At 45.2% G+C, this 25,000-nt stretch overlaps 2 protein-coding genes across 2 annotated transcripts in view; one reads left to right on the top strand and one right to left on the bottom strand.

Moving 5' to 3' along the window:
* The first annotated feature begins 3,897 nt into the window (after positions 1–3,897).
* On the top strand, positions 3,898–22,661 carry LOC113524949 (leukocyte immunoglobulin-like receptor subfamily B member 3). The gene is made up of 11 exons (XM_034308388.2): positions 3,898–4,063; positions 5,704–5,988; positions 10,125–10,433; positions 11,247–11,555; positions 12,626–12,904; positions 13,003–13,053; positions 16,870–16,965; positions 17,070–17,100; positions 17,186–17,235; positions 18,157–18,191; positions 21,677–22,661. The coding sequence occupies exons 1-11, from the start codon at positions 3,913–3,915 to the stop codon at positions 21,752–21,754; spliced, it is 1,674 nt and encodes a 557-aa protein (XP_034164279.2). The 5' UTR covers positions 3,898–3,912; the 3' UTR covers positions 21,755–22,661.
* A 589-nt stretch (positions 22,662–23,250) lies between these two features.
* misp3 (MISP family member 3) overlaps positions 23,251–25,000 on the bottom strand; it is an 11,763-nt gene continuing 10,013 nt past the window's right edge. The window contains exon 3 of the mRNA XM_026911331.3: positions 23,251–25,000. This exon is cut by the window's right edge and continues 886 nt beyond it. The gene's annotated coding sequence lies outside the window, so the exon portion shown is untranslated.

The following is a 25,000-nucleotide window of genomic DNA, read 5'->3' as shown; positions in this document are numbered from 1 at the left end:
GTCCCCTCACTATCCCCCTCACTGTCCCCTCACTATCCCCCTCACTGTCCCCTCGCTGTCCCCTCACTGTCCCCTCGCTGTCCCCTCACTATCCCCCTCACTGTCCCCTCGCTGTCCCCTCACTATCCCCCTCACTGTCCCCTCACTGTCCCCTCACTATCCCCCTCACTGTCCCCTCACTACCCCCTCGCTGTCCCCTCACTGTCCCCTCACTACCCCCTCACTGTCCCCTCACTACTCCCTCACTACCCCCTCACTATCCCCTCACTGTCCCCTCGCCGTCTCCCTCGCTGTCCCCTCACTGTCCCCTCACTTCCCCCTCACTGTCCCCTCACTGTCCCCCACTACCCCCTCACTGTCCCCTCACTGTCCCCTCGCTGTCCCCTCGCTGTCCCCCTCACTGTCCCCTCGCTGTCCCCTCACTATCCCCCTCACTGTCCCCTCGCTGTCCCCTCACTACCCCCTCACTGTCCCCTCGCTGTCCCCTCACTATCCCCCTCGCTGTTCCATCGCTGTCCCCTCACTATCCCCCTCGCTGTCCCCTCGCTGTCCCCTCACTACCCCCTCCCTGTCCCCTCGCTGTCCCCTCACTACTCCCTTGTTGTTCCATCGCTCTCCCCTCACTATCCCCCTCGCTGTTCCATCGCTGTCCCCTCACTATCCCCCTCGCTTCCCCCCTCGCCGTCCCCTCACTATCCCCCTCGCTTCCCCCCTCGCCGTCCCCTCGCTTCCCCCCTCGCTGTCCCCTCACTATCCCCCTCGCTTCCCCCCTCGCCGTCCCCTCGCTTCCCCCCTCGCTGTCCCCTCACTATCCCCCTCGCTTCCCCCCTCGCTGTCCCCTCACTATCCCCCTCGCTTCCCCCCTCGCTGTCCCCTCACTGTCCCCTCACTTCCCCCCTCGCTGTCCCCTCACTGTCCCCTCACTTCCCCCCTCGCTGTCCCCTCACTATCCCCCTCGCTTCCCCCCTCGCTGTCCCCTCACTGTCCCCTCACTTCCCCCCTCGCTGTCCCCTCGCTTCCCCCCTCGCTGTCCCCTCACTATCCCCCTCACTTCCCCCCTCGCTGTCCCCTCACTATCCCCCTCGCTTCCCCCCTCGCTGTCCCCTCACTGTCCCCTCACTTCCCCCCTCGCTGTCCCCTCACTATCCCCCTCGCTTCCCCCCTCGCTGTCCCCTCACTGTCCCCTCACTTCCCCCCTCGCTGTCCCCTCACTATCCCCCTCGCTTCCCCCCTCGCTGTCCCCTCACTGTCCCCTCACTTCCCCCCTCGCTGTCCCCTCACTATCCCCCTCGCTTCCCCCCTCGCTGTCCCCTCACTGTCCCCTCGCTTCCCCCCTCGCTGTCCCTTCACTATACCCTCGCTTTCCCCCTCTCTGCCCCCTCACTATCCCCTCACTATCCCCCTCTCCGCCCCCTCACTATCCCTTCACTATCCCCCTCTCCGCCCCCTCAGTATCCCCTCACTATCCCCCTCTCCGCCCCCTCACAATCCCCTCACTATCCCCCTCTCCGCCCCCTCACAATCCCCTCACAATCCCCTCACTATCCCCCTCGCTGTCCCCTCGCCGTCCCCTCGCCATCCCCCTCGCTGCCCGAGAGATCCGGCACAGTTTTACAAGGAAAAGTGGAATAAAATCTACATGTTGGTAAACTCTGACCCAAAACACTGAGTGCTGTATTACAAGCATAAACTAATTTAACAAAGTATTACTTATTAGTAATTAGTTATTAATTATTAGTCAATAATTATTAGTAATTAGTTATTAGTAATTAGTCATTAATTATCAGTCAATAATAATTAGTAATTAGTTATTAGTAATTAGGCATTAATTATCAGTCAATAATTATTAGTAATTAGTTATTAGTAATTAGTCATTAATTATCAGTCAATAATTATTAGTAATTAGTTATTAGTAATTAGTCATTAATTATCAGTCAATAATTATTAGTAATTAGTTATTAGTATTTAGTCCTTAATTATTATTCATTAATTATTAGTTATTGGTTGCTATTTGAACCCCATCAGTAGATGTATGACATGATTTATCTTGCTTTCATTTCATCACAACAAGCTGCCACTTTAACAGGGGTGTGTAAACTTTTGTATCCACTGTAGCTCTATAATACTCTATAACACTTTTATTATAGTTTTTTAAAAAGCCTGTAGTCGATTTAAATGCGTCACTGACTAAAAAGTAAAAGTCTTGCTCGGGATTGACAGGTTTTATGAGTTTTACACTCAGATTTATTATTTATTTATTAATTATTATTTATACTGTATATCACTTACAGTAAACACACGGTAACATTTAAAATGTGTGGTAACATTTAAAAACCTGCAGGAGGTGATAAAGCATCTGATTACACACACACACACACATATATACATAAATACATACAGTTAGGTCTGGAAGTATTTGGACAGTGACAGAGTTTTTGTGATTTTGCCTTCATACTCCACCACAATGGATTTGAAATAAAACAAGATGTGATGGAAGTGTAGACTTTCAGCTTTATTTTGAGTTTCCACAAAAATATGGCATTCACCATTTAGGAATTACAGCCATTTTCAACAAAAAAGCCATTTTCATAACATTTCCAGTTCTTATTTTACTGCTCTGATGGTGGAAATGGGCATTTTCAATGCTTTTGCTAGTTTCTTATAGCCACTTCCCATTTTATGAAGCTCAACAACCTTTTGCCGCACATCACAGCTCTAGTTCTTGGTCTTACCCATTGCGATGAATGACTAAGGGAATTTGGGCTGTGTGTTACCTCATATTTACACCCCTGTGAAACAGGAAATCATGGTTGATCAATTTCCTGTTCCTAGTCACCCAGATATACTAAAAAATGTACAATATCAATTGGAATATTCTTCAGATATATTTTTCTCATATGAATTCATGGGGTGCCAAAAATTTGCGGGTTCTGTGAGGCGTATGGAAACGTGTCCCCCCGCTGTATTTCTATATAAAAACACAGATATATAACTGGCGTAATGGAGAAAATGTGGTTAAAATGTGAGGTCATTTCCTGTCCAGGTTTGTGAACATGTGCCTGTGAAGATGAGTTCTATTTTCATTATACGTTTCTTTCACTTTATTTCCTTCCTCTTCTGTTCTTCTTTTTTCTTTTCTTTTTTTTTACTTTTTTAACATATTATCAAATTAATCTTAATTAAACTGAATTTTGCTTAATGAATTTATGTTAATCAGCTTTGATTTAATTTCTTCTTTTAACATGATTATCCTGTATTATTATTATTATTATTTAAGAATTTCCACTTCCTGCACATTTTATTATTCTTGCAATATTATAACTAAAATAAGATCATTGCATTACAGCAGATTGAATTACAATAAGGACAAAATCATGTAGAAATATAGATTTATAGAGTGAGTGTGAATTTGCATATGCAAATGAGCTTTAATACACACGTTAAGAGGTGAACCATGTTCAAGATGCTGCAGAGAATCAGGAGTGTGTTTCGACACGCATACACCCCACACAGTTTCATTACTGACTGTGGCCTGTGTGAAAGTTTTGGCACCCCTCTACCCCATTTATCAGTGTAAAAGCCACAGATGTGGGGTGTGTGGTTTTATTCTCGCTACACTGACACGGAGAGAGAGAAGATTCCGCGTGTAACTGAACTAACAGAGCCGTGTGGAGTGCGAATGGGAATAAAGGATAACTCTGGATAACTCTGAGCGTTCTAGTGTAGATAAAATCCTGTAATGTGGAAGAACAGAGAGAATAACAGATGTGTTTTTAAGATCAAGCTCTTCCTCACTGAGGAACTTCATCAGCTGGACGTTCACATGAAACAATACTCTTAGAGGAAGTGGTAACGACACTGCCGTACTTCTTCACCAGAGGAAGTTTGTACACTGAAGGAGGTCTTAACATCATGTGTGTACCATCTCCTTACACACACACACACATACACACATTTCAGATAACAGTCGCAGTGTCACCTGTTCAGTCTTTAAGAATGCCATTGTGTGGATTTTTCTTCACATCACTTCTTATCTGTTCTGCTCATTTTCTCCAAACCTGCGGTGAGTGAATGAGAGAGAGAGAGAGAGAGAGAGAGAGGGAGAAGGAGAGAGATTTAATCTGATTTCTAGATGAACATATTTCTCTTTTCCTCCCTTTGTTCTAACCCTGTGTAAACTCAGAGTGGTGTGTGTAGGATGTGTGTACTGATGGGGTTCTCTAACGAGTGCAGCTTCTGGTTCACAGTTTTATTGAGCGTGAACTCAGATCTTCTCCTGCTTTTATTTACAGCGTATTTCCCACATATTTCCACTGAACCTTAAAATGTCTTTGTTGAGTGAATCCATCATGCACATGTGATAGAACAGTATCAGATAAAATGAACAATGTATATGGAATAAATAATTATTATTCTAATTTCATTTAAAATGATTCATCATTTTAATTATCATTATGTCCGTGTTGGCTAATATTAAACTTTACTAACTATATGGGTTGTTTTTTAGAGTGTAGATAGAAAGATAGGTGTGTGTGTGTGTGTGTGTGTGTGTGTGTGTGTGTGAGAGAGAGAGAGAGAGAGAGAGAGAGAGATATCCTGACATATATACTTCACATAAATAAAAGGACTATGTATCTTTTAGAATAAATTTAAAACCCATTTAATCTGAAATACAATTGAGGTCAAAAGTTTACATCCCCCTTTCAGAATCTGCAAAATGTTTATTATTTTACCAAAATAAGAGGATCATACAGAATGCATGTTATTGTTTATTGTTTATTTAGTGCTGAACTGAATAAGATATTTCATATAAAAGATGTTTACATAAAGTCCACAAGAGAAAATAATAGTTGAATTTATAAAAATGACCCCGTTCAAAAGTTTACATCCCCTTGATTCTTAATACTGTGTTGTTACCTGAATGATCCACAGCTGTGTTTTTTTGTTTACTGATAGTTGTTCCTGAGTCTCTTGTTTGTCCTGAACAGTTAAACTGCCTGCTGTTCTTCAGAAAAATCCTTCAGCTCCCACAAATTCTTTGGTTTTCCAGCATTTTTGTGTATTTGAGCCCTTTCCAACAATGACTGTATGATTTTGAGATCCATCTTTTCACACTGAGGACAGCTGAGGGACTCGTATGCAACTATTACAGAAGGTTCAAACGCTCACTGATGCTCCAGAAGGAAAAAACATGCATTAAGAGCCGGGGGGTGAAAACTTTTGAACAGAATGGAGATGTGTACATTTTTCTTATTTTGCCTAAATATCATATTTTTTCATTTAGTACTGCCCTTCAGAGGCTACAGAAGATAGTTACATGTTTCCCAGAAGACAAAATAAGTTAAATTTACCCTGATCTTCAAATTCAAAAAGTTTTCATTCATAAAATAAACAATAAATAAACAATAGCATGCATCCTGTATGATCCTCTTATTTTGGTAAAATAATTAACATTTTGCAGATTCTGAAAGGGGGATGTAAACTTTTGACCTCAACTGTATTTGCTAATTTTTAAACAACTGATAACTATTATTATTATTATTATTATTATTATTATTATTATTATTATTATGATTATTTAGACAGCTGTCCTCTGAACTGGACATCAGGCTGAGGTAGAGGGAATGAGATGGTGTTTATGAGAACAGTTTACTGATCTACTGTATAATTATATCAGAGTTATTATTGTCTCTCATTAAGCAGCAGGCGGAGCGTTGGGTCAGGAGACTCCGCCCTCTCCGGAGCTGGTGCAGGTGTCCTCGGGCGTGTCCTCAGGTGTGGTGTTACGGTGTCGCGCCCCCCCGGGTCACGGCGGCCGAGTGTTTCAGCTCTACCGCCTGCGCACACTCACGGGCTCGCAGCAGTTCGACACGGAGCGCTCACACGCCGACTTCCAGCTCAGCACCAGCGCTGCAGACACGGAGATCTACTGCTGCCGCTACGACCACAGCATGTACAGCCCCTACACCCATGTCCAACCTCCACCACGTACGTCTCACACCTGTCTCACACCTGTCTCACACATCACCTGTCTCACTACAACTACAGCATGTACAGCCCCTACACCCATGTCCAACCTCCACGTACGTCTCACTCCTGTCTCACACATCACCTGTCTCACAGGGAGAACAATGTAAAAAAATGTTTCCAGCATGACACTTAGTCTATCTCCCGAACAATAGTCTGTGTGTATCACACACACACACACACACACACACACACACAGTCTATAACACACGGTTTTGTATTTCTATTAGTAAAGGATAATGAATGGGAGTGCAGCAGAGACACACCCATCATTCAGACCTGTTCGTTTACACTCACATTCACACACTCACACACACACACATTCACACACACACCCTTTCAACATGCACCCAATTTAATTCACTTTATTCACACACTACTTACTTTAATTCACTTTATTCACACACATTTAAAGAATCAGATGTGATTTATGATGCATTGCTACTTTACAGCATAATCATCTTGATGTTTTTTTATTATTGTGTGGATGAATTTTGTTTTCTGAAGTTTTTTTTTCAGTTCTTTCTCTTTTCTCTGCTTTAATGAATGAATATTTAATTTAGTCTGTTAACTCGCTCCTGTTCTGAGCGTCTCTCTGCGGAATATTTCACACCTCAGCCGTTTCTCACTCGGATTAAAACTTCAGAGATTTGTGACGGTTAAAGGAGGAGTTGAAGAGATGGTTTACTATTTCCTGCCAAATACTAAACCACAGAACCAAAATCTGCACCACCCAGTGTCTTACCATCTCTCTCTCTCTCTCTCGCTCTCTCTCTCTCTCTCACACACACACACACACACACACACGACAGTCTCAATGCTTTCTTGCTCTTCATTGCTTTACTAATAATAAGTGTTAATCTGCTTTGCTCTTATATCCGACCTGATTCTGTCCCCAGTGTCTCCCTATAATACGCCATAATTTCTCTTTTTCCTTTTAAGGTCATTGTTTCATGTTTTCACTGATTGCATTTGTTCTTTGTGCTCACTTTCCATATATGGTGAAAGCTTCCTGTGTTTATTAACTTTCTTTTTAAGTGACTCTGCTTCTCTCGCATTTCTATTCTGCAAATTTTGTTATTTTACACTTGGTGACTCACGTGATTTCCATTTCCTGTTCACTGTGATTTCCTGGAGTTTTTTCCACTTTTCCCTTCCTGTCATTTGTTTTCTCCTCTTCCTTCTTCCCATTTTTCATTTCCTGTACCTTTTTTTTTTTTTTTTTTTGATATTTCTTGTCCCCTGTGTTTGCCAGTTCTCTAGGAGTAGAGCTGCATTGTGTTGCTAAATCAGTCCCACCAAGAGTTCATGATTTTTTTGGGGGGGATTTTTGTGGTCAAAATGACTGATTTTATGGCAGTAATTTCCTGAATTTTGTGAAAAATTTGCGATGTTTTTTATAATTAACCACATTAATCATTATGTATGACGTTAGATGCACAGTAGTCATACATGACGGAAAATGCATAAAGCTTATTTATTTTTGTGTCTCACCAAATTCTGACACACATACAAGACAACTTTTAAACAACTTTGATAAGCATATAAAATTTCCCCACCTGACCTTTGTGAACACACACAAATAGCAGGTGTAGTAATGTATACAGAGATACGGTATGTAATTCACACGGCTCGATATCTCAGATGATCACCCACATAAAGCTAAAAGGCAGGTGACATCAATCAACCTGTTAATTCACTTCTCTGCAATTTCAGCACAAAATCAGACTTTATCATCAACTCATACTTTAAACAAATAAATACTTACTCAGCTTTTCATCAGCATCACTGAAAGCTGCTTTCACCTGATTTAAGACTTTTGTCTTGAGCTCAACAGAAAATGTGAGAAGTACTGACTACACACCTCATCATGGAGCTCTTTGTTTGTTCCTCATGGCGATTAAATACCTTTGTTGTGACAGGCATCTGCTCTGAAAAAGGTTCAACATTTGCAGGATCACCTTGCATTTGTGTTCTGTTGAACCTGTAGGGACTCTGCACACTCTGGGCCTTCCAGCATTGTGTTCAGATTTTCCACTGAACATCTAGGATGAGTAGGACACACCTGAGACCGAGGAGGAGGGAGGAGGAGGGAGGAAGAGGGGGTTAGGGTTGTTTTATTCATACTGTACCCACAATAAATAACTAGCTGAAACTGATTTTACGCTTTAAACTTACCTGCATTTCTGCCTGTAGAAATTCCCTATAATGAGTGAAATTCTCAGCGTGATATCGCGCTGCAGAGAACCAGGAGGTCCAACGCGAAGCACGTGGATTTGGAGTCGCGGTTGATTTACTGCCATTCAGTTTGCCAGACAAGTAGGACAGGAATCCTCTCTTGCGACCCCCTGCCTTGTAAAACATCTGAGTGAAGTACATCGTAAATGTGCTCGAGTCTGTGAAGGGTTTGACCTCCAAGTAAATTCATGATGTGTGCCATGGAGGTAGTATGGATGGAATGAGGGAAAAGGGACTGCAGTGCTTCTCTGTTTGCTTTCAGCGTGAGTGTCGCATCAAACCAGTGGAGTGATTGCAATTCTCCATGAAAACTCTATTCACCAGATGTGCAAGGATTCTTCTGGACTCATCTTTCTTCAGCTATCAATATGTTTAGAACACTTCTTCCCTCAGCATCTGGAGTTTCATCAAAGATGACAGCAACTTTGTCTTTAAGTCGTTCCTTCTCCCGTCTGTGCACAAAAATACTTCTCCCAACTATTTCTCCTGGAGCTGCCACCATTTGTGACCTTTTCACTTAGAAACTTTCTGACCAGAGGATGATGAGACTTGGAAAGGGGGATGTTGAGTGCGGTGCACAGCCTTACCCAGTCTTCATGAATCTCAAACATAATAATAATAATAATAAGAAGAAGAAGAAAAATTTTGCAACCTTGTTATGCTAATGGATAGCTAGGCTAGTCTAATGGTGTACTATCTATCTTTAATAACATTACGATCACTTTTGCTTACTTTATTTGGTTCGTGTCCTGCGGCCGTCATCCTGCAGCTAGCTCCGACATCGTCTCCTGTCTGCGCTTCCTCTCATTCCTCAGGTCCAGGTCTAGACTTTCTTTTGTGATCCAACAATTTATTACAAGAACTACAAAACATTTTAGGCGCACTCTCGTGTGATACATTGCGATGTTGCTTCACCCGGGTCCTTGGCATTTATGTGAGACGGCAGGTGAGAAAGATTCGCTTTCGCCGTGTTTCACACAGAACACTGACTGATGACATCAAGTGTGCGACGTGCGACATCCGTGAAAATCATGCATTAGTAAATTAACTCTAATTAAATTAGAAATCATTTGCAGCCTATTTTTGACTATTTTGCAGTTCAATTACCAATTATGCGTTAAAAGTCACACAGTAAGGATGGTTGGATGGATGGTTAGATGGATGGAAGGATGGTTAGATGGTTGGTTGGATGGATGGAGGTTTGGATGGATGGATGGATGTTTGGATGGATGGATAGTTGGATGGATGGTTGGTTGGATGGTTAGATGGATGAATGGATGGTTAGATGGATGGATGGATGGATGGTTGGTTGGTTGGATGGATGGATGTTTGGATATATGGATGGTTGAATGGATGGATGGTTGGATGGATGGATGGTTGAATGGATGGTTAGATGGATGGATGGTTAGATGGATGGATGGATTGATGGTTGGATGGATGGATGTTTAGATAGATGGATGGATGGTTGGTTGGATGGAGGTTTGGATGGATTTTTGGATGGATGGTTGGTTGGATGGAGGTTTGGATGGATGGTTGGATGGATGGATGTTTGGATAGATGGATGGATGGATGGTTGGTTGGATGGAGGTTTGGATGGATGGATGGATGGATGGATGGTTAGTTGGAGGTTTGGATGGATGGATGGTTAGATGGATGTTTGGATGGTTGAACAGATGGATGGTTAGATGGATGGTTCGAAGGATGGATGTTTGGATGGATCGATTGTTAGATGGATGGATGGTTAGATGGATGTTTGGATGGATAGATGGATGGTTAGATGGATGTTTGGATGGTTGAATGGACGGATAGACAGAGACAAACAGATGTTTTTCTTACGTATCTTCTCCTTCACACTACAGGCCCGACCACACCCCCTGCTCCTCCTCAACTCTCAGTCACGCCCCCAGATGGGCGTGTCCGGCCTGGTCAGGTGCTGGAGTTCCATTGCCAGGCCCCGCCCACCCTTGCTCCTGTGAAATTTGTCCTACAGAAACAACGTTGGGAAACCGAGGACGTTCAGGTCGTGAGTCAATCCGCTAATCCTCGGTTCAGGGTGGGGCCAGTGAACGTGGCTGATGGGGGCAGGTACACCTGCTTCTACACGCTGCACCTATCAGAGGGAGATAAAAACTCCGCCCCCAGCGCACCTGTCTCTGTTCATGTAGGAGGTTAGTCACTTCTTCTTTTAACCACCATTTCTACTGTTATAGCACATCACTGTCTCTCTGATTTCATTTAGCAGTATTTGTATGTTAACTTGATCAAACATAGATGTCTCTCTCTGGTGTCTCTCTCCGATGTGTATCTGTAATGTGTCTTTCTGTGAAGTGTCTCTCTCATGTGTCTCTCTCTTATTTGTCTCTGTTTCTCACATGTCTCTCTCTATTGTGTTTCTGTATTGTCTCTCTCTCTCTCTCTCTCTCTCTCTCTCTCTCTGATGTGTCTCACTCTGGTGTCTCTCTCTCTCTGTTGTGTCTCTCTCTGACATGTCTCTCTTTGATGGTTGTATGGATGGATGGTTGGATGGATGGATGTTTGGATAGATGGATGGATGGATGGTTGGTTGGATGGAAGTTTGGATGGATGGATGGTGGTTTGGATGGAGGTTTGGATGGATGTTTGGATGGATGGATGGTTGGATGGATGGATGGATGGTTGAATGGATGGATGGTTAGATGGATGGATGGATGGTTGGATGGATGGTTAGATGGATGGATGTTTGGATGGATGGATGGTTAGATGGAGGTTTGGATGGATGGATGGATGGATGGATGGTTAGATGAATGTTTGGATGGTTGAATGGATGGATGGTTAGATGGATGGTTCGAAGGATGGATGTTTGGATGGATCGATTGTTAGATGGATGGATGGTTAGATGGATGTTTGGATGGATGGATGGATGGTTAGATGGATGGATGGATGGACAGATAGACAGAGACAAACAGATGTTTTTCTTACGTATCTTCTCCTTCACACTACAGGCCCGACCACACCCCCTGCTCCTCCTCAACTCTCAGTCACGCCCCCAGATGGGCGTGTCCGGCCTGGTCAGGTGCTGGAGTTCCATTGCCAGGCCCCGCCCACCCTTGCTCCTGTGAAATTTGTCCTACAGAAACAACGTTGGGAAACCGAGGACGTTCAGGTCGTGAGTCAATCCGCTAATCCTCGGTTCAGGGTGGGGCCAGTGAACGTGGCTGATGGGGGCAGGTACACCTGCTTCTACACGCTGCACCTATCAGAGGGAGATAAAAACTCCGCCCCCAGCGCACCTGTCTCTGTTCATGTAGGAGGTTAGTCACTTCTTCTTTTAACCACCATTTCTACTGTTATAGCACATCACTGTCTCTCTGATTTCATTTAGCAGTATTTGTATGTTAACTTGATCAAACATAGATGTCTCTCTCTGGTGTCTCTCTCCGATGTGTATCTGTAATGTGTCTTTCTGTGAAGTGTCTCTCTCATGTGTCTCTCTCTTATTTGTCTCTGTTTCTCACATGTCTCTCTCTATTGTGTTTCTGTATTGTCTCTCTCTCTCTCTCTCTCTCTCTCTCTCTGATGTGTGTCTCTCTGTTGAGTGTCTGTAAAGTGTCTCTCTCTGTTTTGTCTCTCTCTGTTGTGTCTCACTCTGGTGTCTCTCTCTCTGTTGTGTCTCTCTCTGACATGTCTCTCATTGGTGTCTCTCTCTGTTGTGTCTCTCTCTGATGAGTGTCTGTAAAGTGTCTCTCTCTGTTGTGTCTCTCCCTGTTGCGTCTCTCTCTGATGTCTCTCTCTCTCTGTTGTGTCTCTCTCTGACATGTCTCTCACTGGTGTCTCACTCTGTTGTGTCTCTCTCTGACGTGTCTCTCTCTGTTGTGTCTCTCTCTGACGTGTCTCTCTCTCTGACATGTCTCTCTGTTGTGTGTCTGTCTCTAGTGTCTCTCTCTGATGTGTCTCTCTCTGTTGTGTCTCTCTCTGACGTGTCTCTCTCTGTTGTGTCTCTCTCTGATGTGTCTCTCTCTGTTGTGTCTCTCTCTGATGTGTCTCTCTCTCTGACATGTCTCTCTGTTGTGTGTCTGTCTCTAGTGTCTCTCTCTGTTGTGTCTCTCTCTGTTGTGTCTCTCTCTGATGTGTCTCTCTCTGATGTGTCTCTCTCTCTGACATGTCTCTCTGTTGTGTGTCTGTCTCTAGTGTCTCTCTCTGACGTGTCTCTCTCTGGAGTGTCTCTCTCTGACATGTCTCTCTCTGTTGTGTCTCTCTCTGACATGTCTCTCTCTGTTGTGTCTCTCTCTAGTGTCTTTCTCTCTGTCGTGTCTCTCTCTGTTGAGTCTCTGTAATGTGTGTCTCTCTCTCTAAAGTGTCTCTCTCTGGTGTCTCTCCACAGTTGAGCTCCCAGCTCCGCGGTTATCTCACGGGAAAGAGGGGGCGCTAGTGTGCACTGGGTCGCCTTCCTACCCTGGTGCTTATTTCTCCTTGTTCCAGCAGGGTTCCTCGTCGCCGTTAGCGACACGACCCGCCCAAATGATTCAACACAGCGTTCAATTCGCTGCATCAGGACAGCACGGGGAAGGGGGCGGGTACCAGTGTCAGTACAGTGTGCAGCTGGGTAAAACCTGGGCACATTCTGAACTCAGCACCCCCATCATACTACCTTGTGTTACAGGTGTGTGTGTGTTTGTGTGTGTATGCGTGTGTGTGTGTATGCGTGTGTGTGCGTGTGTGTTATTTTGATGGTATACATTTTATGTTAATGTGTTTCAGGATCTCCTTCCTGCAGCCCGCCTTCTACAGATAACTATCCTCCACGCACAGGTAACACACACCTGTACCACACACACACACACACACACACACACACACATATATATACACACACACACACACACACACACACACATATTTACAACCCAGCAATGTTTCTCAAGTAACCTGGACTCTCTTATGTGTTTTCTCTTTCTTTCTCTTATGTGTTTCTTTCTTTCCTGACTTGCTCATGTCCTTTTGGCTTTGATCTCTCCTTCTCTCCTCTCTCTCTCTCTCTCTCTTTCTCTCCCTAGCCTGCTGGTGTCTCTCTCTCTATCTGATGCATCTTCTCATCATGATGTCTGTCGCTTGCGTCTCTCTGGTTTCGTTAAACAATATTTTAAAATTTATGCAAAATAACATGAGACGTTCTTTGCGTCGTGTCTCTCTTGCGTGTCTTTCTGGTACATCTTACTCAGGTCCTTCTCTCTCTCTCTCTCTCTCTCTCTCTCTCTCACTCACTCAGTGTCTCTCTCTCTCTCTCTCTCTCTCTCTCAGTTCAGTTCATCAGTGCTTTATTGGCATGAATGTTATAAATCACATGGTTGCCAAAGCAAATAGTGCAAGTAGATCAAACCAGAATTTATACAAAAAAAACATGGACTGGGTTTGGTTCTGACTGTCCCAGTGCTCCAGATACGCTCTTCTCATCTGCTCAATAACTTGGTGGCCTCTGATTAGACTTTGGTGAGCAGAGCTGGTCTGAGACTGCTGTGTGTTAGCGGTAAGTGTGTTAATGGTTAGTGTGTCAGTGGTTAGTGTGTTAGGGTTGGTGTGTTATGGGTTAGTGTGTTAGTGGTTAGTGTGTCAGTGGTTAGTGTGTTAGTGGTTAGTGTGTTAGTGGTTAGTGTGTTAGGGTTGGTGTGTTAGTGAGTTAGTGTGTTATGGGTTAGTGTGTTAGTGGTTAGTGTGTTAGTGGTTAGTGTGTTAGTGGTTAGGGTGTTACGTGTTAGTGTGTCAGTGGATGGTGTGTCAGGGGTTAGTGTGTTAGTGGTTAGTGTGTTAGTGGTTAGTGTGTTAGTGGTTAGTGTGTTAGTGGTTAGTGTGTTATGAGTTAGTGTGTCAGTGGTTAGTGTGTTATGGGTTAGTGTGTTATGGGTTAGTGTGTTAGTGTGTCAGTGGTTAGTGTGTCAGTGGTTAGTGTGTCAGTGGTTAGTGTGTTATGGGTTAGTGTGTTAGTGGTTAGTGTGTTATGGGTTAGTGTCTTATGGGTTAGTGTGTCAGTGGTTAGTGTGTTAGTGGTTAGTGTGTCAGTGGTTAGTGTGTTAGTGGTTAGTGTGTTAGTGTGTCAGTGGTTAGTGTGTTAGTGGTTAGTGTGTTAGTGGTTAGTGTGTTAGTGGTTAGTGTGATGGGTTAGTGTGTTATGGGTTAGTGTGTTAGTGGTTAGAGTGTTATGGGTTAGTGTGTCAGTGGTTAGTGTGTTAGTGGTTAGTGTGTTATGGGTTAGTGTGTTATGGGTTAGTGTGTTATGGGTTAGTGTGATGGGTTAGTGTGTTAGTGGTTAGTGTGTTATGGGTTAGTGTGTCAGTGGTTAGTGTGTTATGGGTTAGTGTGTTAGTGGTTAGTGTGATGGGTTAGTGTGTTAGGGGTTAGTGTGTTAGGGGTTAGTGTGTTATGGGTTAGTGTGTTAGTGGGTTTTAGGGCTGAGCTCTTGGGTTTTCAGAGCTTCATACTGTAGCGCGTTTTCGTTATTTCTACAGAATTGTGCATGCAGGGACTCTGTGGGATGTTGTCGTGTGTACTGAGTGGAGCCCAAACCTCACATCCGTACAGTGCAATAGGCGCAAAGACACTGTCAGAGATTTTACACCAGATTCTAATTGGGTTTATTTTGTAGAATTTATGCTTCATGCTTTTTCTCTTAGTGCCTTCACTCCCAGATCAAAGCTTCCTGAGGCTCTGAGTTTCAGCCCGAGGTAGTGGTAGTGTAGCGAGAGCTCCAGGGCCGTGTTTCCTGCAGTGAAGATGGAAGATGACAGTTTGGGTTTTGGCCCGGGTGAGTGTCAGGGCCCGGTTCTGACAGTACTGCTCCAGCAGGTCCAGGTGCTGCTGTAAGCCTTGTTCAGTTGGAGACAGCAGCAGCAGGTCGTCTGCGTAGAGCAGGAATTTAACTTCGGTATTGTTTAGCGTGAGTCCAGGGGCTGCAGATTGTTCCAGTAACACCGCTAACTCACTGATATAAATACTGAACAGAGTTGGACTCGAGCTGCAGCCCGTCTCACCCCGCGCCCCTGAGTGACGTATTCTGTCCTTTTGTTGCCGAGTTTTATGCTGCATTTATTGTTCAGGAAGACGGACTTGATGATGTCGTAGACTTTACCCCCTACACCACTTTTTAAAACTTGATAAAATAATCCCGTGTGCCAAATCGAGTCAAATGCTTTTTTAAAGTCTATAAAACATGCAGATATTTTGGCTTTGTTTTTCTGCTGAGCGTGCGGTTTGATTAGAGTGTGTAGGGTGTAAATGGGGTCAGTAGTGTGATGATTTGGTAAAAAGCCGATCTGACTCTTACTCAGGACACTGTGTTCGGTGAGGAAGGTCTGTATCCGGGCGTTGATGATACAGCAGAAAACCTTCCCCAGATTACTGCTCACACAGACGCCCCGGGAGCTGTTGGGGTCTAATTTATCTCCACTCTTATAAATCGGGGATAAATCAGCCCCCGGTTCCAGACGTCAGGAAAGCAGCCAGCGTGGAGAAGCAGGTTGAACAGTTTTAATAACGCTCTCTGCATTTCAGCAGTGCTGTACTTTAGCATTTCTGTCCTGATGCTGTCAGAACCACATGCTTTCCTGCCTTTCAGGTTCCTGAGGGCCTCAGCCAGTTCTTCCTGTGTAATCTGCTAGTCAAGTGGCTTCTGATTATCTTTTATGACTGTTTCTAATTTTTCTAATTTATTTTGGGTTAATTTTTGATCTTTTGTTAGATTATATGGGGAGATTTCTTTAAAGAGTGATTCAGAATAGGTTTTCCAAATTGTTGGGTCTTTTATGGATGTGTCCTGGGTGTGTTTTGTGTTTAGATTGTTCCATTTCTCCCAGAACTGATTTTGATTAATGGATTCTTCGATTTCCTTTAATGTCTGATGGTAGTGCTGTTGTTTTTTCTTATGAATCATCTGTTTATAGTTCTTGAGTGTTTCACAGTACTTTAGTCTGATTTCAGTGTTTTGTGGTAGTTTGTGTTTTTGGTTAGATAGCTGTCTGTTATCTTTATCAAACCATTGTTCACTCTCTCTCTCTCTATCTCTCTCTCTCTTTGTCTCTCTCTCTCTGTCTCACTCTCTCTCTCTCTCTCTCTCTCTCTGTCTCTTTGTCTCTCTCTCTGTCTCACTCTCTCTCTCTCTCTGTCTCACTCTCTCTCTCTCTCTCTCTCTCTCTGTCTCTTTGTCTCTCTCTCTGTCTCACTCTCTCTCTCTCTCTGTCTCTCTCTCTCTCTCTCTCTCTCTCTCTCTCTCTTTGTCTCTCACTTTGTCTCTTTCTGTCTCTCTCTCTCTGTCTCTCTCTCTCTCTCTCTCTCTCTCTCTCTCTCTCTTCTCTCTTTGTCTCTCTCTCTGTCTCACTCTCTCTCTCTCTCTCTTTGTCTCTCTCTCTCTCTGTCTCTCTCTCTTTGTCTCTCTCTTTGTCTCTTTCTGTCTCTCTCTCTCTCTGTCTCTCTCTCTCTCTCGTGTCTTTCTGGTCTCCCGCTACCTTGTTGCTTTTACGCCTCTCTGTGATGCGTCTCTGTGTCTCCTTGTCGTCTGATCTCTCCAGCTGGTATCTCTCTGGTCTCCTTCTGGAAGTGTATTCTCTCTCTGAAGTGTATCTCTGATATTCTGTGCAGGTTCGATGGACCTGCCGTTGGTGTGTGGCTCCGTCTCAGCTGCTCTGCTCTTCCTGATGGTGCTCATCTTCCTGGCCTTTGGGATTCGCAAATACGGTGTGTGACAGAACTCATACTCGCGCTGTCCTGTCCTGCAGGGGGCGGTGTTTTCCGCTCCTACCTCCACGAGTTAACTCTAATATCCCCTCTTTTTCTTACAGCTGAAAGAGCAGCCAAGAACAGGAGACAAAGGTAAGAAATCCCACAATGCACTGCAGTAGGCTAGAGTCTAAACTAGTGAGTAGAGAGACATCAGGAACTGTTTATTGGTACACAGGGAACAGGAGCAGTTCTGGCAGCAGGTCCACTGCAGAGACCACATCGTCGGTGAGAGACTGTTTCTTTTATTTTACATTTACATCACTTCCTGTTAATCCTGTGCTCCCTTCAGCACTCAGGTGGTTCCTCAGCAGGAATCGTGTTTGGGTACAAGATACAGAGTCAAAGTCCACTTTGTGGAAGTCCAAATTATACTCGAGTAAAAAATTAAAACATCAAATATGCCTAAATATCAAAAAGCCATTAAATGTTTAAGAGAAAAAAAATTGATTTTTCCTGAAAACAGGATTTTTTCCTTCTTTATAATGATCTCACACCTGGAAATCCATAACAATTTACACACTCCATTTGAGTTATGAAGGTTAGGACTGTGGGTGGGGCTGTGGGCGGGGCTGTGGGTGGGGGCTGTGGGCGGGGCTGTGGGCGGGATTGTGGGCGGAGTTATGGGTAGATTTCTGGTAAGTACATTTTCTTTAGACTTCATTCGTATGAAATTAAAAGAAATTCAGCCGCTTCAATCTGTTTTTATTCATTTATACCAAGACAAATATTTCATTAGATCAAATTCTTATTTTTTCTGGAGTTTTTTCTAAAGTTTATAGAAAATAAAAAGCTATTTTTATTCATTATTAACTATTATTATTTTTCACCCGCACCTGGAACAGACACATCGTCCTTGTGTAAAGATGATTGGTCGTTTGATTGGATGTTTTAAATATAGTTAATTAATAAACAGAAAACGCAAGAGTTAAGTTGGAAAACGAGGAAAAGAAATAAAACATTTTTTTCTCGCTAAAAGTCTAAATATAAATATATTTATAACGAATATTTATTAGTACAAATCCTAAACATGCTGCCTACCTAGGGAACTACCTCTGTACCTCTCGGTGTCTGTGTTGTGGTTGTTGTGGTTGTTGTTGGTCCTCATTGTTGGATGTTGTGTGATTTTTGTGTGTTTTCGTTTCTCAGATCTCACACTACAGAGAGTCAGCACTGGCTACAAGGTAACCTTCAGCATCGTCCTAATCCAAACATCTACACTTCACTGCTGCCCTTTCAAGGGTCCCTCCGTCTGCCTGCCCTCACTCTCTGTTAGAACACAGCCCTGTGCTAAACTCTTTACACTTACATCCAGCAGCTCCCTACGTCCTGCACCCTACAGCCTACACCCTACACCCTACGTCCTGCACCCTACTCCCTACACCCTACACCCTACAGCCTATATCCTACACCCTACACCCTACTCCCTACACCCTACACCCTACACCCTACTCCCTACACCCTACGTCCTGCACCCTACTCCCTACACCCTACAGCCTACACCCTACAGCCTACACCCTACTCCCTACACCCTACACCCTACACCCTACTCCCTACACCCTACGTCCTGCACCCTACTCCCTACACCCTACAGCCTACACCCTACAGCCTACACCCTACTCCCTACACCCTACACCCTACACCCTACTCCCTACACCCTACGTCCTGCACCCTACTCCCTACACCCTACAGCCTACACCCTACAGCCTACGTCCTGCACCCTACTCCCTACACCCTACACCCTACAGCCTATATCCTACACCCTACACCCTACTCCCTACACCCTACACCCTACACCCTACTCCCTACACCCTACGTCCTGCACCCTACAGCCTACACCCTACACCCTACGTCCTGCACCCTACTCCCTACACCCTACACCCTACAGCCTATATCCTACACCCTACACCCTACTCCCTACACCCTACACCCTACACCCTACTCCCTACACCCTACGTCCTGCACCCTACACCCTACACCCTACAGCCTATATCCTACACCCTACACCCTACTCCCTACACCCTACACCCTACACCCTACTCCCTACACCCTACGTCCTGCACCCTACTCCCTACACCCTACAGCCTACACCCTACAGCCTACACCCTACTCCCTACACCCTACACCCTACACCCTACTCCCTACACCCTACGTCCTGCACCCTACTCCCTACACCCTACAGCCTACACCCTACAGCCTACACCCTACACCCTACTCCCTACTCCCTACACCCTACGTCCTGCACCCTACAGCCTACAGCCTACACCCTACTCCCTACTCCCTACACCCTACACCCTACTCCCTACACCCTACGTCCTGCACCCTACACCCTACACCCTACACCCTACTCCCTACTCCCTACTCCCTACACCCTACACCCTACTCCCTACACCCTACGTCCTGCACCCTACAGCCTACACCCTACTCCCTACACCCTACGTCCTGCACCCTACACCCTACACCCTACAGCCTACACCCTACGTCCTGCACCCTACTCCCTACACCCTACAGCCTACTCCCTACTCCCTACACCCTACGTCCTGCACCCTACAGCCTACAGCCTACACCCTACTCCCTACTCCCTACACCCTACACCCTACTCCCTACACCCTACGTCCTGCACCCTACACCCTACTCCCTACTCCCTACGTCCTGCACCCTACACCCTACTCCCTACTCCCTACACCCTACACCCTACTCCCTACACCCTATGTCCTGCACCCTACAGCCTACACCCTACACCCTACAGCCTATATCCTACACCCTACTCCCTACACCCTACTCCCTACACCCTACACCCTACTCCCTACACCCTACGTCCTGCACCCTACTCCCTACACCCTACAGCCTACACCCTACAGCCTACACCCTACTCCCTACTCCCTACACCCTACGTCCTGCACCCTACAGCCTACAGCCTACACCCTACTCCCTACACCCTACTCCCTACACCCTACGTCCTGCACCCTACACCCTACTCCCTACGTCCTGCACCCTACACCCTACTCCCTACTCCCTACACCCTACACCCTACTCCCTACACCCTACGTCCTGCACCCTACAGCCTACACCCTACTCCCTACACCCTACGTCCTGCACCCTACAGCCTACACCCTACTCCCTACACCCTACGTCCTGCACCCTACACCCTACAGCCTACACCCTACGTCCTGCACCCTACTCCCTACACCCTACAGCCTACTCCCTACTCCCTACACCCTACGTCCTGCACCCTACAGCCTACAGCCTACACCCTACTCCCTACTCCCTACACCCTACACCCTACTCCCTACACCCTACGTCCTGCACCCTACACCCTACTCCCTACTCCCTACGTCCTGCACCCTACACCCTACTCCCTACTCCCTACTCCCTACACCCTACGTCCTGCACCCTACAGCCTACACCCTACTCCCTACGTCCTGCACCCTACACCCTACTCCCTACACCCTACGTCCTGCACCCTACACCCTACTCCCTACTCCCTACACCCTACACCCTACTCCCTACACCCTACGTCCTGCACCCTACAGCCTACACCCTACTCCCTACACCCTACGTCCTGCACCCTACTCCCTACACCCTACAGCCTACAGCCTACACCCTACAGCCTACACCCTACTCCCTACACCCTACGTCCTGCACCCTACTCCCTACACCCTACGTCCTACACCCTACAGCCTACACCCTACTCCCTACTCCCTACTCCCTACACCCTACGTCCTGCACCCTACAGCCTACACCCTACACCCTACTCCCTACACCCTACGTCCTGCACCCTACTCCCTACACCCTACAGCCTACACCCTACAGCCTATATCCTACACCCTACACCTTACTCCCTAAACCCTGCGTCCTGCACCCTACAGCCTACAGCCTTCACCCTACAGCCTACAGCCTGCACCCTACACCCTACACCCTACAGCCTACGTCCTGCACCCTACAGCCTACTCCCTACTCCCTACAGCCTACACCCTACAGCCTATATCCTATATCCTACACCCTACAGCCTATATCCTACACCCTACAGCCTATATCCTACACCCTACACCCTACAGCCTGCACCCTACACCCCACTCCCTACACCCTACACCCTACAGCCTATATCCTACACCCTACAGCCTATATCCTACTCCCTACACCCCACTCCCTACACCCTACAGCCTACACCCTACACCCTACAGCCTACTCCCTACTCCCTACACCCTACACCCTACAGCCTACTCCCTACTCCCTACACCCTACAGCCTACAGCCTACTCCCTACTCCCTACTCCCTACACCCTACACCCTACACCCTACAGCCTACTCCCTACACCCTACAGCCTACTCCCTACTCCCTACACCCTACAGCCTACTCCCTACACCCTACACCCTACACCCTACACCCTACAGCCTACTCCCTACACCCTACACCCTACAGCCTACACCCTACACCCTACAGCCTACTCCCTACACCCTACACCCTACAGCCTACACCCTACACCCTACAGCCTACAGCCTACACCCTGCTTCCTACACCCTACTCCTTTCTCCCTACACCATATTTTCACATCCAAGTCCACATAAATCATCTTCTGGTCCTTTAAGAGCCACTAGTGATGAATAAACATTGTAATGAATTGTAATGAGAGTAATTAACGAGCGTTTGTTAATTTCCTGATTTGCAGGAGGATGGAGAAGCGTCAGTGTCAGAGCCCATCTACGACTGTCCACTCAGCACATTCACCCGCCCACCTGACTACTGACTGTCTCTCTCTCCCTCTCTCTCTCTCTCCCTCTCTCTCTCTCTCTCTCTCTCTCTCTCTGTGCTGTGTCTCTTGGCCACAGTGCGGAGTGAGAGCTCCACACACACAGACAGGTACAGCACACCTGAGTGGGCGGAGCATGCAGATGACGTAGCTGAGTTTTGGTTTGCATGTAGTTGCTTTAGTTTCTTTCTGACACAAAGGCAAAACACACACACACACACAAAGTGCTGATATCTCAGCATTGTCTCTTCCTCTTTCTGTACCTTTTTGCTTTTTATTCTTTCATCATCCTTTCATTTCACTATTCTTCACTCTTATTCTTTTACTTTCTCATTTACTCATGGTTTTCTCTTCCTCTTTCTTCACCTCATTATTTTTATTTCTTCCACTCTATAATTTCCTTTTCTCACATGCCTTATTTATTCATTCTTTTCTTCTTTATTCCTGTCTATCTCTCTCTCTCTCTCTCTCTCTCTCTCTCTGTAGCATTTTCACAATTCGTATTTTGTGTTATTTAAGGTGCTTATTATGTTTAAATAATGTCCTTTAAAAATAAATTAATGCTTTACTAATGATATTTTATGGATGAATACACACACACACACACACACACACACACACAGAATGCAGAAGGAAGTACACACTGCTGCAGGAGCTTTGAGCAATAAAAGCACATTATATCCTGTTAACCGCATCGTCATCGTCATTAGTGACGCTGCTTATGTAGCTCTGTAAAGTTTTATAGCTCGTTAAATGTTTATGAGGAGTTATGAATGTTTATAACACAGATCACTGTGAGAAGTGCAAAGTAACTCACTAACATCTCACTTAAAGCTGAATGCAAATTACACGTCTGTCTGTCTGTCTGTCTCTCTGTCTCTCTGTCTGTCTCTCTCTGTCTCTCTCTGTCTCTCTCTGTCTCTCTCTCTGCCTCTCTGCCTCTCTCTCTGTCTCTCTGCCTCTCTGTCTGTCTCTCTCTCTGTCTGTCTCTCTCTGTCTCTCTCTGTCTCTCTCTGTCTGTCTCTCTGCCTCTCTGTCTGTCTCTCTGTCTCTCTCTGTCTCTCTCTCTGTCTCTCTGTCTCTCTCTCTGTCTCTCTGCCTCTCTGTCTGTCTCTCTCTCTGTCTGTCTCTCTCTCTCTGTCTCTCTGTCTGTCTCTCTCTCTGTCTCTCTCTGTCTGTCTCTCTGCCTCTCTGTCTGTGGCCGCTGGCTGTGTTCCAATACAGCTTTTACTGTGCCCTTGTTGACTTGCCCTAACCAGAGTGTGTATTATTTCCTTGCTGCTTTCCTGGTGATCACACAGAGACTCATCATCATTGTTTTATCACGTTTCTAGCATGTGTAAGTCAAGTATCAAGAAATGGTACGGTCCCTTATGAATGAAAAAAAATTATATTTTAATATTCACAAATAAAGTTATTTAGTGTGTGTGTGTGTGTGTGTTGTAAGAACGTGTCTTCATCTGCTCAGGTGAAGAACTTTGAGAATAAAAGTGTAAAGATGCTCCTGAGGCCAAATTTAATCACATTAATGATCAATAACATTGAACACTTTAGCCAAGTGTCTTCAACAGGTAGCTTAAAACATCAGGAGGTTTAGTTCATCTGGTTTAGCTTAGTTAAGTGTAGTTAATCAGGTTTAGTTAATCTGGTTCTTTGTAATCTGGTCAAATTGATCCTCATCAGTTGATCCAGTTTAGTTCATCAGGTTGTATTAAATCTGTTCTTTACGTAGTTAAATGACCTACATGGTGTAAAACCAGGCGTTAATACCCAACACTGAATTGATTAAAAAAAAAAAAAAACATTTGTAATATATGATGGCAGAATAAACATCATTCATGTGTCCAGTCATGAGTCACTTGTTATATTACGGCTTTAAAGGATTTTTTCTCCTTTGTATGTAAATAAAGGTCTGAATGTGAGGTTTAGGGCGGAGCAGGACCGCGCTCAGTGTCGCATTTTACTTCAAAGCTCTGAGGGTGAAACTGAGTGCTGAGTGGGCGTGTCCTGTGGAGAAGATGTAACAAAGCTCTGAGTGGGCGTGTCCTTAGTGGGCGTGTCCTGAGCAGCGAGGGTGAAACTGAGTGCTGAGTGGGCGTGTCCTTAGTGGCAAGGGTGAAACTGAATGCTGAGTGGGCGTGTCCTGTGGAGATGATGTAACAAAGCTCTGAGTGGGCGTGTCTGTTTCTGTTTCTGTGTGCTGAAGGAACGCCTGTCTCACACAATGTGACGTTCAGGACTCATCAGTTTGTGTGTGTGTGTGTGTGTGTTTGTGTGTGTTTGCGCGAGTGTGTGTGATCTCTCAGGATTTGCCTGTGAAATGTCCCCAAGCAGGCAGTAACAAAGCCCCGCTTTTATTCTCGTTCTTTTTAGCTGTTAGTCACCGAGTGATTCAGCAAAGTGACATCACAGTGCCAGAGAAGACGCTGTAAAATATTTATACAGCAGCGGCTCGTGACCAGAGATTTTATTAATGACGTAGCCTCAAACTCAAAGCGGAGAGGCTATCACACGTGACTCAGCTACAGGCTGAAATCCAGTGAAGAGATGAGAGTCGACAGCACGCAGTCATCCAGCGTACTGCGCGGATTTACACCTGACTGCGTTCCGCTGGGGTCCAGATTAATATCATTAACCAGAGTTTACAGGCTTCAGTAAAATTTCCACCTCAACTTCATCTCAGAAACCTGATACCTGAAACTACCGCAAAAAATCCAGCATCGTCTCCGTTCACGCCATGTCGGAATTACCGTAACCACTAGATGAGAACCTGGACGTTCTACTCGGAGCTGTTCGCGTCCTCGGACTCGGAGTTACGCGCTTCTTTACGCCAGAATGAATCCGTGTGAGATGATAATGTTAACATTTGCAAAATACATAATTCGAATATTAAATCCTGTTTTTGTGCTATTGCTAAATATTAAACACAGAAAGCGCATCAGGTTGTAACAGTCTGTGCTAGCTACGTTAAACTGTACTGTATGTCTTTCATTTATTTTCAGATTAATCTCACATTATTAAGGCATTAATAATCAATTATACGAATTATTACACAGAAATGTTACGAGATAACGACTTAACTACATTTTACTGCTGAAGCCGCCGCCATTTTGTGTTTCCGCACGACGTCGTGGCAGTCACATGGTACAAGTCGGAGCTCTCCAAGTTTAAAACTTGTAATTTCTACAAGGACGTGAACGCTTTATACAAGCCGGAATCTCGCAATTACGGAAATTATGACAT

Source organism: Pangasianodon hypophthalmus, chromosome 2, assembly GCF_027358585.1.
Source record: "Pangasianodon hypophthalmus isolate fPanHyp1 chromosome 2, fPanHyp1.pri, whole genome shotgun sequence".
In the NCBI taxonomy this organism is placed as follows: Eukaryota; Metazoa; Chordata; class Actinopteri; order Siluriformes; family Pangasiidae; genus Pangasianodon; species Pangasianodon hypophthalmus.
The sequence above is the reverse complement of the archived record's forward strand: the minus strand, read 5'-3'. Positions and strand labels throughout refer to the sequence as shown.

Excerpts from the sequence above, each read along its gene's own strand:
- LOC113524949 (XM_034308388.2), top strand. The coding sequence starts at position 3,913 with ATGTGTGTACCATCTCCTTACACACACACACACATACACACATTTCAG. Across the intron at positions 10,434-11,246 it reads TGTCTCTGTTCATGTAGGAG|GCCCGACCACACCCCCTGCT; the intron begins GTTAGTCACTTC and ends TTCACACTACAG. Across the intron at positions 17,236-18,156 it reads CTGCAGAGACCACATCGTCG|ATCTCACACTACAGAGAGTC; the intron begins GTGAGAGACTGT and ends TTCGTTTCTCAG.